At 38.4% G+C, this 16,498-nt stretch overlaps 1 protein-coding gene across 3 annotated transcripts in view; it reads left to right on the top strand.

The window, feature by feature from the left end:
• Positions 1–16,498, top strand: part of CSMD3 (CUB and Sushi multiple domains 3) — a gene marked incomplete at both ends in the record, with an annotated part of 911,147 nt that overhangs the window by 545,049 nt on the left and 349,600 nt on the right. For all 3 annotated transcript variants that reach the window (XM_079795927.1, XM_079795926.1, XM_079795925.1), the window contains 2 exons: positions 10,051–10,189; positions 13,999–14,186. In XM_079795927.1, the coding sequence (XP_079652053.1) occupies positions 10,051–10,189; positions 13,999–14,186 (327 nt within the window). The remainder of the gene's footprint in view (positions 1–10,050; positions 10,190–13,998; positions 14,187–16,498) is intronic.

The following is a 16,498-nucleotide window of genomic DNA, read 5'->3' as shown; positions in this document are numbered from 1 at the left end:
ACAGGGGTTTGATGAGTGACCAGTGGGGTCAGGAGTTTGACATGCTTCATAAACAATGCTAAGCACATTCAAAATTATCCTGTAGCCAATGGGAAGCCACTTCAGCTCAGAGGCGACATGATCTGTGCCTCTCCCTCCCCACACTGGGAGCTGTTTACAGTCCCAGTGGATAGACATAGAGACCACCTCCAGGTCATTGTTGAGGCCTGTTGCCTAACTTGAGTGTTGGTTTAGGAGCTGCTTGGTGCCTAGCTGCATGCAGAGGTAAAAATAATGAGGTTGATACAACAAATCATTTTATGAATTGCTGCTTAATATGAGAAAGCAATTTCAGTGATCATTTTCACTGTAAAACAAAATATTTAGAACTATCATTGGTCATAGGCCAATAGGACCCCCAGAGATCCTAAAGAGAAGTTTATGAAAGTTTCTGAAGGAAAAGAATATTTTTCTTCTGCATGTGAGTGAAGTTACATGTAGTTGGCTTCCCTGCCAAATTCTAGATCAAACACCAAGGTAAGGACATCACTAAGGATAAAGTTGAAGCCAGAAAAGGCAGAATCCTAGTGGGCTGGAAGCACTCTTACCATGGCACTCGCCAGGGTACCTGCCATATTCCAGGCCATGTTTTGAGCCAATTTCCTCCCAATAAAGCAGACTGCTGTCAACTCCTGTATAAATAAGATGAGTTTCATTTCTTAGGTTCTAATTAAGATTTGTAAAGAATTCCTTTAGTTTTGCCTCATTTCTACTTAGGTACTAACAACAAAAGCTTGAGATTAGTTGAGTAAAGCTTCTTTTTCACTAAGTTTTATTTTTTGCTTTTTATAAATCACCCCTTCCCCCTTCACCATTCCCCAGCCCTCCTCACAGCCACTTCCACTTCCTCTTCCACTGAGAACTATGTCTGGGAGCCCTCTGCCTGTTTTCTCGGTTCTTCAGGTAGTCCATATTTTGACAGAAAAGGTTTGCTTATTATTTATTATAGTTTTTCATTTAAAGCACTATCACTGCCTCCAATACATGCTTAATATTTTTGCTAAAACCTTTTTATTATCATTATATAGGACATTTTATGTAAATAAAATACATACACATGTACATGTTCTGATTAATGCAAATAAATTTCTACTTATATTTTATTATCTTTACACAAAACATTCCAAAATCAAATGCATCATTAAAAGTTGCTTATGTGGCCCTGTCTGGTAGGTTCAGTTGATTAGAGCATCATCCTGTGCACTGAAAGGTGTGGGTTCCATTCCCAGCCGGGGCACATGTGGGAGGCAACTGACCAATGTTTCTCTCTCCCTCTCCCTTCTTCTCTGTCTTTTTTTTTTTTATTATTGAATTGAGAGAGGAAAGGAGAGAGGGATAGAAACATCAATGATGAGAGAGAAACATCGATCAGCTGCCTCCTGCACACCTCCTACTGGGGATGTGCCCGCAACCAAGGTACATGCCCTTGACCGGAATCGAACCTGGGACCCTTCAGTCCTCAGGCCAACGCTCTATCCACTGAGCCAAACCAGCCAGGGCTCTTCTCTGTCTTGAATCAATGAAAAACATATCATCGGATGAGGATTTAAAAAAAAAAAAAAAAGATGCTTATGTGTATGGATTGTTGTGTGTTAAAGTTAAAAAGTAGAAAGTTATCTGTTTTAATTGGAATTTATGGAGCAAGGGAGATCAGTAAAAAATGTTTTCATAAGGAAATCCAAGGCTTCAACCCACTCAAATATTGCCCTCTCCCTACAGTTCCTCTCTATCTCATTTATCTAGAAATTTAGACATACTGCCAAATTAGTCTTCAACCTTAAAACTGTGGAAAATCTTGGAGAAAAGTGAAAGGAAACTTTTTATTTGCCCTCGTCCTTTAATAAGGATTGTTTAGACCAAAGGGAGTTATGATATCATAATGTGTTTCAGTTCTGTGATTCCCACAGCTGAACTTAGATTCATTTCAGATTGTTGAACAGAATTGGGTTATGTTTTTATTCACTGACCTGAAGTTCAACATTAGCATGAAAATAAGGATAGATTTAGCCTATCTTTGTTAAAATTTAATCTTTCTCTAGAATGGGTTGATCAATTTTTCTCATGAGGATCAAAGATTAGATGTTTATTAAAGCCTTGTGATATTTCAGTTTTGCTCATGGAAAACAAAATACATGAATCACTGTACTCAGCATTGAAATACTTTGAATTTCAGTGAATTCAGTGAATACTTTGAGTTCCATAGTCTGCCTAACTGAGATTAGTGACAATCAAGGACTCCTTTCATGCTTAAATATGACTGGCTCTATCTGGGGCCAGTCTCTGTGTGGTGTCCCCTTCAAAGATACATCCCAGAGCCATGAAGAATGGTGTAGATGGTTATCCCAGATCTCCTGGCACAGGGATTTTCGTGATGTACCTCCTAGGACATTTCCTAAAAATCTCTCTCCACTAAAGTCTCCCACTCATAGCAGCTGCATAAACATCTGCCTTTCCTACTTGGGAGTCTCATCATGGCCCTGCTGCCCTTACACTCATCTATTTTTCTCTTCAGTGCAGTCTATGCCCCCTGTTGGGCACCTGTGAGCCTCCTCGCTAAATTCAGAAAGTGAGATTTATCTCTTTAGAATCTTCTCCCTTGGAATTCCTCTTACCACACCCTTTTCTTTCTCAGAATATGGACAGCATTACTTTCAGCAGCCGCTGAGGGCACTGCCAGGCTCACCCAGATTGCGTTCTTCAAAGTCCCTTCTACAAGCCTAGGTTCTGGCAAATTTTGAGAAGGGAGGAAAGAGGCATGGCATAACTGCATTCAGATTTACTTCTCTTTTCACCTGTGTATGTGTGTAGTGTCTGTATGTCCTGACACATGGATAAAATGCTGCTTTCACTTTATTCTATTTGTCAAGGGAGTAGTGGGCAGCTAGATTTCCTTTACTGCACTGAGCGATGCAAACTGGAGCCACCCCTGACCCTCAAATCCTGGGATCTTTTTATCAATGAGAAAAATCCCACAGGATTTCTAGTCACTGGAATTTTCCTTGTGACCAGCGCTGCTATATAAGAGGCAAAATTTTAGGTAACATATTTGACCCATTCAGAGAGGCCTCCTTATTGGACTTGGGGAACCCCACTAACTTTTGCCACCTACATTCTCCTGAACAAAGGCCAATCCAAAGAGCTGAGACTGCCTTATTGTCTAATCTCAAATGATCTTAGCATTTTATTTCTTCACTGTCTCTTTTTACCATTTTTAGTTTTAAATCTATATTTTGAGGCTTTCTTTCTTAAGTATAGCCACAGTTCAAACCTTTTTCTCAGCTCTGGTTTGCTTCACTAGATTGATGACTCCCTGTAGGAGGGCTTGAGTCTGTGGTTATTTTGTGAATTGGCCATAGTCCACTCTTCCATGAACTAGTTGCAGGTGTTTCTGATCTTCAAATCAGTTCCTAACTTTTCCTAGTGAATGTCTAGCTTTTAACCATTTCTGAGTTTATCTTGTATTCCAAACATACCATCCCAACAAGTCGCACTGAGCTCAAATTTCTCTGAATATTTATTCCCCCAATATGGCGTGGCTGACTGCCATTAGGAAGAGGCCTTGATGGGTTTGAGTCCACAGATAGCACCTGCTACCCAAAGCTGTAGATCAGGAGTCATGACCGTAGATGCTTACAGGAGCAAGGCAGTAACAGAAACTCATAGGTGAGTGGAGGAAGCAGACTACCTACCTAAGTGTGAGGTGTCATTTCTCACTTTTTATAGAGACACTAGAGGCCCAGTGCATGAAAATTCATGCACTGGAGAGGGGGTCCCTCAGCCCTGCCTGCCCCCTCTCACAGTCCGGGAGCCCTCAGGAGTGGGAGGTGACCCGGCAATCAGGGGAAGGCAACACCCCATCACTCCTCTCCTGCTACCACTGCCGGCAGTGCAAGCCTCAGCCAGCCCTGGTTACCTGAGCCTCAGGTGGCCCTGGGAAGCCGCCATCCGAGGCTTGACCGCACCTCGGGCCAGCCCTGGGTGCCTGGGCAGTCACCATACGAAGCTTGCCTGCGCCTTGGGCAAGGCAGCTGTGGGGACTGACCCAGCGGGACTGAAGGTACTGGACGTCACCATCTTGTGGCTGTGGGCTCCGCCATCTTTGAGTGTGGGGCAGTCAATTAGCATATTCCCTTCTTATTGGCTGTGGGCACCGCCATCTTTGTGCCAGCAGGAGGGTCAATTAGCATATTCCCTCTTTATTATATAGGATAGTTACATGTAAACATTTTTCTATTTTACAGTAATAACAACAATAATAATACAAGAAGGATATCATTGACAACTGACAGGTGTTCCCATTAGCTCATACAGCCCCTCATGAACAGTAGGAAAGGGCATTTTGTAAAAGGGAAATGGCTTGATTTAGTGATTACTAAGGTCACTTTACTTGGAAATCCAACAGCAGCCACTAAATCCCTGGGGGAGTGTGACAGGCTAAAGGAGTGGGTAGAAGCCATAGACTCTTTCCCTTTTGAGAAAACATCCCAATGTTCCAAGAATTTGGTTGTACTTCGGACTTCCATAAGAACCATTCTCTAGAGACTTATTTCATGGAAAGGCTTTGGAGTTTCTCCTTTTTGTAAATTTGTGTAACACTGCTCAAGTCTGATCCTCTAGCTCCCAGAGTCTAGCTGGCACACCCTATCCTGAACTATGCATTCTCCCCAGATTGTCATTTCAATCTCAGAGTAAGTCTCTCTAACATAGCCTTTGGGGTTTGTATTGCTATTCTGCTGGTATCTGATTTCTTTCCACCACTTGGCAATACAGTATTTTCCAATAATTTAGCTGCCAATGTGGCTCAGTTGAGTAGTTTGACTTGATTCAGGCAGACTCAGGAACTATAGTTATTCAAGAAGCATTAACAAATAATGAAGATTTTTACTTTGTTTTTTTTCTTTAGAATTAGGATAGAAAAGTTTTATACAGTGCAGTAAACAGATGAATTATCTTCCTAAGCCATCTCCCTTTATTTTCCCATTCAAGGTAGCTGATACATGAAAAATCATCATCATCATCATCATCATCATCATCATCATCATCATCATCATCATCTTTCTCTCTCATGATTGTACACACAATTATATCATTATTAAACTGTTCTTCTTTCTTCTCAGTTCCATGTTCTTACTCATATGTATTCAGAAACTTTTCTCCGTACTTAACCCTCAGTTAACACAAGACCTATCCAATGCACTTGTACTCTGCCCCTTGGAAAAATTAGTTTATCCATCCTAATAGTTTTCAGTTAAGATTCTGTCTCCTTGGAAGCTTGGTAAATACAATATTTTACTCACTATAAGAAATTATACATTGTTTTAAAAACAAAAAAGAAGAGAGAGATCAAGTTTTTTGACATTTATTTTCAAGCTAACCTCTGAGTTGTACTTCTACTTTATAAGTGGCTGCTTCTGTATTTGCCAGTAATAAACCAACCAGTGCATCCCAAAAGAACTTGAAAGAGTTACCATCCCATGAGACTCAGAACAAAACACAAAAGTTCTCTTCCTAGGTGTCAGAGAGCACTAAGTCATCTAGAACTTTTTGATTTAAAAAGCAAGACAGTTAGACATAAATTGTCTCCTATCTCCGTTTCAGTCACAGAAGAAAATTGTTCCTGGGTATGAGGATTTATTATTCATTGGTGAATGTCATTTTTAATACTACTAAACTGTACTCATATAGACTGTAAGATGAGAAGGATTTATTTGCATACCAAAAATGAGAGTTGGGTTAAAATGTATTTATTATTTTGTTATAAAATCTGAAATGTATACCATTTACCTTTTTTTAAATGAAATGTCTCAATAGTTTAAAGCTATAAAATTATTCAATTGTTCATGGAAAAAAGAAGTTACACAAGTATAAAAATTGTATACTTTCTTTTTAATATTTTCTTTTATTAATTTTTAATTTATTTTATATAGTTTATTGATTTCACAGAGGGAGACAGAGAGAGAGATAGAAACATCAGAAGATGAGAGAGAATCATTGATCAGCTGCCTTCTGCACACCCCCCACTGGGGGTCGAGCCTGCAACCCTGGCATGTGTCCTTGACTGGAATCAAACTTGGGACCCTTTAGTCCACAGGTTGATGCTCTATCCACTGAGCCAAACCAGCTAGGGCAGTTGTATACTTTTTTAAATTTCGTTTTATTAAATATACTACTCAGGCTCATTTATTTTCTCTTCCTGGTTTCTCCTCATGTCTTTGATCTCTGCTAGTGTGTTTTTTCTTCTCTATTTCCACTTACTCTATTAGTAATTTTTATCCAGTCTTCAACTTTAAATAACACCTATGTACTGATGTTTCTCAAATTTAAATCTCCAGGTTAGTTCTCTTTCCTGAAGTCCAGGCTCATATATTTGACTTCCTACTTAAAGTGTCCACTTAGGTGTTAAATAGGTACCTCAAACTTATCCTGTCAGAAACTGATCTGATCACCCCCAATCACTCTAAACATGCTACTGTCACAAACTTTCTCCATCATCATTAATAGCACTCCCCTTTTCCTGTAATTCAGGCTGAAACTCTTGGAGTAATTTCTGACTCATTTTTTTCTATAGCAACCAACCATATGCAATCAGTTAGAAACATCTCTTAGCTCTATCATTGAAATATATTCAAAACACATCTACTTCTTACTTCCTCCACCACTGACAGCCTGGTACCAGCAATCATCATCCCCACTCTTGTTTACTACGATAGCTTCCAAACTGGTCTCCTGCTTCTGTTCTCATTACTATTCATTTCAGTAAAATTGGTTTGTTGTTCAGTTCACTTATTACCAGGCATTAATTTCTTCATAGTCATTTCTCCTCTGGGACTCAGAGGCTCTGATGCATGTGTACTATCTTCTCTTCTTTTTACTTGGTTCTTTGTCTTTTACGCCCTTTGAACTGTAGCCAGCAATGCCCTCTTTGATCTAAAACAATCCCCTCAACAAAAATGGAAATGAAATACTGGCCTTCTGGATTACATGGTCATGTTCTTGAATATAATTAGGACATAATACATTCACTGGACTGCTTTAAAGATAAAGAGGATTGCATTTAATAAAATACGTTGGAAGAGTTGGATGAATGCTGTTGGCTCAAAGCTGTTGATTTAATTAAGACACTGAGTTAAGACTAATGAAAACAAGTTGCCCCTTCCTGGTAGAGACATCATATTTTGAATATTGTTATCTTTGTAACCTCCCTGACAAGAAAAACAAAATGCATAACAAGGTATAGAGGCAAACTTTCCATTTGTTTTGGAATTGACAATTTGGAGCTCTAGTTAAGAAGAAAAAGATTCAATATCCCCTTCCAAAAAAATTGAGGTCAAGATACCCTCTTCATGACTTACTATGTGGTTTCTAACTGACTCGACTCTCTCAATCATAATCTCAGATATCTGATTCCCAATTTATGTTTGTATGCTTAGTGCAAATCTAAAGAGGTCATTTAAGCTAAAATAAAAGTGTATCTAAAGAAAATTAATTATATAATATAAACAGTGCATGGGTATGATAAAATTGTAAGATTTGGGCAACTAAGTTATTGCCTTTCTGTTTGTATTGTTATTAAGACTATAGTTAGGTTTGTGTGTTTGTTTGTTTTTTGTGTGTGTGTTGTGTGTTTTTGTGTGTGTGTGTGTGTGTGTGTTTCTCTTGAATGTTTAGTTTATACTTGGTTTCTCCTTATTCTGCCCTGCACTTTGTCCACTCCATACTCTGCTGCTGCTGCTACCATGGCGTCTCCATGTGCTCATTTTCCTGCCATGTGGCTGCTTATCAATGTGATGGCGAGGCTTTCCTGACTGACCTGCACCGAGCATCTCTCTTAGGTTTCACACCCTCTTGGGGAGTCCAGCACATATGAAGAATTTTTGTCAGAAACTCTCCATATTTCTAGGACCTTCTCTCACTAAAATACTTTACTATGTCATTTAAAATTCAGTAATTTAAATAACTATTATGCACATAATTTCATTTTTGAAAAGCATAATAACCCTATAGGAAACCTAATTATAGGTCATTATAACAAAGAGTAAATAATCTTCATGAAAATGGTCTCCTTTAAAAGCCTTTCAAGAAATTAAATTCTAAGGAGGAGAGTTTAGTTTTATATGAAAGGATTTTTTTCTCATACAAATAATAAATTTTGGCAATTTTACATATTTTTTTTCAAATTGACATAGTTCACTAATGCTTGATTTCTAGGACAATTTATAAATATTTCCTATTTTATTTGGGTTATACCAAATTATTTGAAGAATGAAAAATATAAAATAATGTCTAGAGCAATCAGTTTTTAAAATTCTGTAAGGTAAAACAGAAAGAAACATATAAACAACAAAAATAAAAATACAGGGGATAGAGTTTAAATGGAAGGATTTAAAGAAAATAGAAATGCAACATGGGAGGTCATTGGGAATGATCTCCAAGGTGTTGAAAAGCTGATATGCACTTGATATTTTTCTTCCTGAATAATTTTCAACAATTCAAGTACACTTTACTCCATGTTTTACTACGTGTACCTCCTGAAGGTACAGAGCAGACTAATGTAGTTGGGCTGCAGAGTGAAGGGCAGAAGGGCAGAGTCTAGGCTAGAGAGTAAGAAACAGCTAGATCACACAGGGCTTTATTACCAACACAAAAAGAAGCCATTGAAGGGTATAGTCAGATTTGTGGTTTAAAAGTCACTTTGGCTCTAGTATGGAGGATAGCTAATGTGAATGAAGAGATCAGTTAGGACTGTCAGTTAAGAGGGTTTACTTCATGGATGAGATGATGGTAATTTAAACTATTATGGCAGCTACAGACTATAGAAATAGAGAAATAAGAGTGAGCTTTGGGCCTGGCTGGTGTGGCTCAGTGGTTGATCATTAACCTATGAACCAGGAGGTCATGGTTCAATTCTGGTCAGGGCACATGCCTGAGTTTCAGGCTCAATCCCCAGTAGGAGGCAGCCGATCAATGATTCTCTCTCATCATTGATGTTACTCTCTCTCTCTCTCTCTCCCTCTCCCTTCCTCTCTGAAATCAGTAATATATATGAGCTTTGGACTGGATTGGTTAAGGGAGGAAATGGAAGGATAATGGAAATATGAGAGATGACTGCTATAGCTCTCTGGCTTATGCAACTCCATGGATGGTAGTTTTATTTACCAATACTACAGGGAATAATGGTACAGGACAGGTTTTGGGGTCTCATTTTGTAAAACCTGACTTGAAAGTACTTTGGAGACTTTCAAATCTTGTGAACTTTGGCAAGTTGCTCTTCTTAGAACTTTGTTTATCTACAAAATGAGCTGTTTATACTAAGAGACCTAATGCTATCATTATGGTTTCAATTGTAAGTGTAGGGAAAAGCAGATATGGAATACTTGGTAAGTATTTCAATAACCTGGATGCTAAAAGGAAAGGGATGATAATACATGTCTAGGAAGGGGAATGGTGTGATGAAACTTAATTTGAAGAACGTTCTGACAGCTGGACTGAAGCAAGAGAGCCATTAGCAGATGGGAAGTCAGAGAAGATCAATGAATCAATGAAGGCCTAAACAGTAGTAGGGACTCTAGAAAAAGGAAAATTAAAGTTTTAGATAGTGTAGCATGAATTAGCAGTATTTGAAAATGTAAATCAGAAAATGAAAGAGAGAAACAAACTAACACATTTTTTCCCTAAGCTTTGAAGATGAAAAGGATGATGGAGGCACAAGAATGTATTTAAGGGATATTATTGGGGGACTTGAAATGATTAGTTTTTCTGACATGCTGAGTATGTAGCTATGCCTTTTATTATTATTATTTTAGTTATGCCATATTTTAAAAAAGTAATTTACTTTTTTAAGGAAAATAATCATTCAATAGTAGAAGAGTGAATGCAATTTACTTTAAAAATTTTATAAAGAAGCATTTAATAAGTCTATGCAGAGACTCACTGTGCAAATCATAGGAGTAGGAATAGTTCCTGCAACTTGTTCTGAAAGTTCTATTTTCACTCTCTGACTTCATTCCTCAGCTCCATGTGGTGGCCATTTCTCAGCTCCCAGCGGACTGATTCTCTCTCCAGGATGGCCAGGATACTATAAAGACTCTTTGAATTGTGAGTGGGTGATTGAAGCTGAACCCGGACACTCTATCAAAATTACATTTGAAAGGTCTCTGGAATTTCTTTTAACCTTGAAAAGATGTTATGTAAAAGAATAGTTGACTTCCTCCATTTTATTTACCAAATCATTGGAAAGTTTTACTCCAATAGTCCATTGTTGTGCCTTGAATGCTTCAGGTGATTGGCCCACCTTTTAACATTTCAGCCTGTTTTCAAGCTGTGTTTTATTTGTTTAATGCTGTATCAGCACTATTGGGATATGTAAGATGGACCTTTGAGTTTTAAATATATATTCATATTACTGAGTAATGAACATGTGACCTTTAAATTAATGACTTTAGTTGTCCTATACTTTGAAGGGCCTGTGAATTCTGTACTAGATTTCAGGAGGCAAAGGTGCTATAACGCATTCAAATCAATACCTTGTTGCAGCCTATGGCAATTATACTACTCATATACCTACACCAACAAGTCCTTCAGAAAAATGACTCTTATCAAATTAATTCATATTAATGATTGGTTAGTTGATATTTTTCTTAGGAAAATTAGTATTACAATTTTGAATTAGTATTACAATTATCTGTATGGTAAAGGATTGTAATATCAATTACTAAAAGAATGAAGCTTCTGATCTGTGATTGGACTGCTATTGAGAAATCCAAATAGAAGGATTAATATATTTCCCAATTATATTGTTCATTGCATTTCCAAACCCCTTTCTAAAAAAAAAAAAAAAGAAGAAGAAGAAACCTCTGCAAGCATTGCATTTATGTGATAAGCATATCAATATATTAATACAGTGGAATTAGGTTCTGATGATTGAATTTGTCAAACATGACACATACATACAAGCCAATAAGATTCTTGAGTTGGAGCTATTTGAAAGGAAAATTAAATATCTTCCATTTCTTCTTTCCAAAGACCCTTTAAGGGTATGCTATTTTGCTTTAGAGCTATCTGTACTTCCATGTACTTCGTCAGAAAACTAGTTCCTTAAAACAATATACATCTTAAAAAGCTGTCACATGGTTAATAGTAGCTCAGTATCAAAGCAAGTTAAAAAATAAATGAGAGTTTTATTCATTGGGGTAATGGCATAAAATAGTCACTTCAAGTCAGATAGATGAAATCATCTATCACTTCCTTGTTTTGTGACCTTATAATATCTTGGTGCTTCATTTTCCCCTGAAGATTGTTTTAAGAAACAAGTTATCTATAAAGTATATAACAAGAATTATGTTCTTGAAAAAACTCATTTCCTTCTGAATTCCAGCCAAGCTCTGTTAAGGATAATGCCAACTCTTTAATAGTCCCTCTCATTCAGAGAATATGTTTTAATAGAATGTTGTGCCAAATAACAAATTGTATTTATTATAAAGTTATGTTACTTGCTTTCTAGTACTCATGAATAACTTAAATTAATATTGTTGAAAAAAATTTTAAATATCAGATAATATAATTAAGATGGTGGCATAGATATTTTTTATTTTATTTCTTCTAATATTGTCCAGCGTAGTGATTGGTTAGAATTAATTTACAGAAATAAAACCTAAAAACATTATAAATATAAGCCATTAGTTAGCTTCTTAAGATTGTCTCAAATAGCTTAAATCAATGAAATCTTCAGAAATATAATTTTGTATCAAATACAATACAGAATGCCAATAATACTAATGGGCATATGTGATGGTTTTTAGCATTTATCTCTTCCTAACATAGTCAAACACAGTTAACAAGTCTTATTCTTTGATCTACAGATAAACTTTTGCTTTGTATCTTCCCACAGTTCCTAAATTTTCTCAATCTGTGGCAGCTCCTAACTGAACTCATCCTCTTTTCTGTTCCTTCTATTCCTTTTCCTGTCTTCAACTACTTGACCACAAACTATCAGTATCAGTCTTCCAGAGAGCAGTTGTTTTTTTTTTTTTTAATCAATGAGAACTATCAGAATTTGGTCAAAACAGGTTTGAATTAACACCAAGAATGTCAAAAGAACAAAAATTGGGTAAGATTAGATCCAGCTTCATTTTTTAATATCATCTAGTGCTTTTATAAGTTATGATAAACAATAAATTTATTAATGTAATCAACAATTAATGAGACATTTACACAAATAATTTTAAAATACAAAATGAAATTCAAATTATTGTGTAACCCTATCCAATTCCCTTTGTTAGTATAATGCATTTTTATAGTCCCTTAGGGCAAATTTGTGATGATTTTCTATATAAAGATTCACTCCTACTGCACAATGTTCTCTGTATCACCAGTTATTGGTCCTATTTTATTAAGAATTAAGTCTCTTTATGGTTCAGCTCAAAGTAATCCCTGACTCTTCTGTGCATTTTAATTCGGTTATTATCAACTGACTAGCTATCAAAGTGAAACTCCAATTTCCATACTACAATAGAAAGACCACAAAACAACCAATTATGGATTCACAATGCACAGTTGCATGATCGTGCATTCTTATACAAACACTTGTGTTCCTGTACATTTCCTATTCTAGATTATATTATTGGAAAAGTTATTTTAGACAAATACAATATATTCCAGGTTACAAAATGAAAATTATGATAAACTTATGAAATCCATTCATTTTACTAAGTGTGTTGCTTAACAGAATGTAACAGTAGTACATATTGAAAGGTGTTCCAATTGTACTTCTTAACAGCAATAAATTACACACTTAATTTTGACTACTTGCATGCCATATTCATAATAATATCAGAGATTTTATAATGAAGTAAAGTTTTTAATTTTTAAATGTCCCACTCAATTTGTTTTGACCAGGTTCTGAGTTTTACTTGTCTGCTTTTGTTATTTTTTAAAAGGAATAATGTAGTTTATGTCTGTAATGATGAAAAGTCTGGTAGATATGACAATAAAAGTGATTATTTGAACATTAGTGGACGTTTCAACTCAAAATTATTTCCTAAAGTGTACCAGAGATAACGTGTTACTGAAAATGTAATGCAAGATACATTTTAAAAGGATGAAAATGCATGGTTAAAACTGGAATGTCCCAAGTTATTGAGTGCTTTTTTATCAAGTTAGTAACAACCCTAGAGAAAAGAAGGATACTTTTGTCATTAAAATACATTGATTCATTCATTTATATTTATCTAATAAATATTCATTGCATGTCTGCTACATGCAAAGCATTGACAAAGCTGACACTGTCTGACCTCATGAAGTTTATGGACGCTTCAAGGAGACGGTTATTAAACAAGTGAACATGACTATGATTAATGTCACAAAAGACACAGTACATTGTGGCAATATAGTGAGGGAACTAACCTACACTATGAAGTCATGGAAAGGTTTCCTGAGGAGATGGTTAAGCTGAATGAATACTGTAAGATCTGTAGGAAAACCTCGGTGAAAGTGGGAAAAGAATTTCCTGGTCTATAGGATCATTATGGGCAAGGAAATAAAATCCTCAGTTTTCCATGATTCCATATGAAGTTTTTTCACAGCTAAGATTTCTGATACAGATTTAGAATATGGTATGATCTTGAAGTGCAAGGAAGAAATTTAAAAAAAAATGCTATTTTACTTACATGTTAAGCATGTTAAAAGGAGCTCTGTATTGATTGCAGTTTACAAAACAATGGTATCTTATTTTTAAAAAATTGAAAATGGTAGGAGCAACAACAACCAAATATCTAAAAATAAAACCAGCCACCTGCCAGAGTAGCAGAGTGGATAGGAACAGAGATACTTGGGTTTAATAGGCTAAAGCAGATTCTAAAATGGTAAAAAATTTAAATAGTGATTGAAATAGCAATCTAAAGTATTATTTCCTATATACTATTATGCTAAGAAATATATTTCCCATGTGTCTCTTATTCTTAGATTTCAGACTGAACTAAATTATGATGTTCTGGAAGTACATGATGGGCCAAATCTTCTATCACCCTTGCTTGGATCTTACAATGGCACACAAGTGCCCCAGTTTCTATTTAGTAGCAGTAATTTTATATACCTTCTATTTACAACAGACAACAGCCGTTCTAATAATGGCTTCAAGATTCATTATGAAAGTAAGTATTGCCAGCATGTTTTTTATTTTCCTATTCTGTTTCCCTACATTTAAATTTAGCACTATATTATTTGGCAAACTAGATTTTTTTTAAAATCGGAGCTCTCCTTGACTTATGAGGATGCTAATAATTTGCAAGTTGTATATTTTAATAAACTCTGCACTAGATTTTTCAACAACATGAAATAGACTTTAGGAACATAATCCAATTTTTGTTTTTGTACAGTTTCCCCATCCCAGGAAAAAATACTTTTGTTTATTATGTCATATTTCTTAAAATACAAATATAATTAAGTCTTTGGTGGTCTGCATATTTTATAACACAATCTATATATATAAAAAGCCAGTGACCGGAACACCATACCAACCGGAATGACCGGATGCTATGACACCCGCTACTGCCAGCGAACTGGCCTGATGGGGGAACAGGGCTGGCTGGCCCACCTCCTGCAGCCCTTCCCCCGCCTGGCCCTGCTCCCGATGGGTCCCCACCACCCCAATTGGCCCGTGGACCCTCCCCCCAGCCAGCTCTACCCCCGGTCACCCCACCAATTGGGGGTGGGTCTGGCTGGCGAACCTCCACGGCCCTTCCCCTGGCTGCTGACCCCATATAGCAACGCAAACCATTCGGGGGTGGGACCCACTGGCCAATCACCCATAGCCCCTCCCCCAAGCCAGCCCTCCCCCGATTGGCCCCCCCTACACCAATCGGGGATGGGGCTGGCCAGCCAATCTCACAGCCCCTCCCATGGCCTCTGACGCCCTATTGGTCCCCCACTCTATTTGGGGGCGGGGCCCACAGGCCAATCACTCATGGCCCCTCCGGCCGTCTCCTCCTCCTGACAGTCCCGGCCCTGATTCACCCTGATTGCGGCCAGGCCAGCCAGACCCCACCCATGCACAAATTTGTGCACTGGGCCTCTAGTATATTTATAAATGGGTACAAAACAAATCCATAGCTACAGAGACCCATCTCTAAAGACATATTTTTCATATGCATGAGTAGATAATCTTCTTTTTTTCAACTCTGGAAAATGCTAGACATAAAAAAGAATGTACAATTTAAATAGCAGTTGTTATAATGGAAGGGGGTAGAGAAACCCAGACTTAAAATGATTATATGTTTTTATTACATACTAGAGGCCCGGTGCACGAAATTTGTGCACAGGGAGGTGCCCCTCAGCCCAGCCTGCACCCCAGCCCAGCCTGGGACCCCTCGAGGGATGTCCGACTGCCCGTTTAGACCCGATCACAGTGATTGGGCCTAAACGGGCAGTTAGACATGTCTCTCACAATCCAGGACTGCTGGCTCCCAACCCCTCGCCTGCCTGCCTGCCTGATTGGCCCTAACTGCTTCTGCCTGCCAACCTGATCACCCCCTAACCACTCCCTTACTAGCCTGATTGACCGCTAACTGCTCCCCTGCCTGATTGTCCCCCTTAAGTGCCCTCCCTTGCTGGCCTGGTCCCCCCTAACTGCCCTCTCTTGCCAGCCTGGTCGCCCCTAACTGCCCTCCCTTGCCGGACCGATTGCCCCTAACTGCCTTACCCTGCTGGCCTGGTCACCCCCAACTGCCTTCCCCTGCTTGCCTGGTTGCCCCTAACTGTTGTCCCCTGGAAGCCTGGTCGCCCCCAGTGCCCTTCCCTGCAGGCCTGGTCACCCACAACTGCCCTCCCCTGCAGGCCTGATCACCCCTAACTGCCCTCCCCTGCTGGTCCGGTCACCCCAACTTCCCTGCCTTGCCAGCCTGGTTGCCCCTAACTGCCCTCCCCTGCTGACCCGATTGCCCCTAACTACCCTTCCCTGCAGGCCTGGTCCCCCCCAACTGCCCTCCCCTGCAGGCCTGTGTTCTCCCCAAATGTCCTCAGCTGCAGGCCTGGTTGCCCCCAACTGCCCTCCCCTGCAGGCCTGATCGTCCCCAACTGCCCTCCCTTGCAGGCCTGGACCCTCCCAATGGCCCTCCCTTGCTGGCCATCTTGTGGTGGCCATCTTGTGTCCACATGGGGGCAGCCATCTTTGACTACTTGGGGCAGCCATCTTGTGTGTTGGAGTGATGATCAATTTGCATATTGCTATTATATTGGATGTCAAGGTAAGAAAGGTCCAAACTTGTAGAGAATTTTTATGAGTTTATTTGCGTCAAAACTGATGACAGTTGCCAGAAAGTAAGATCTGAAATGCTTCAGAGAATGGAAGTTTGCAATTTATTTTTTGCATTTAGATAAGAGGGAAGGCAAGGAAGATTACATGAAGGTGGGAGAAAGCAAGGTGGGATTGGATTATAGGACAGCTAATAAGATTATGTGCTCTCTT

Source organism: Cnephaeus nilssonii (assembly GCF_951640355.1).
Source record: "Cnephaeus nilssonii genome assembly, chromosome: 18".
NCBI classification, from domain to species: domain Eukaryota; kingdom Metazoa; phylum Chordata; class Mammalia; order Chiroptera; family Vespertilionidae; genus Cnephaeus; species Cnephaeus nilssonii.
Note: the sequence above shows the minus strand (reverse complement) of the source record. Positions and strands in the feature narration are given on the sequence as shown.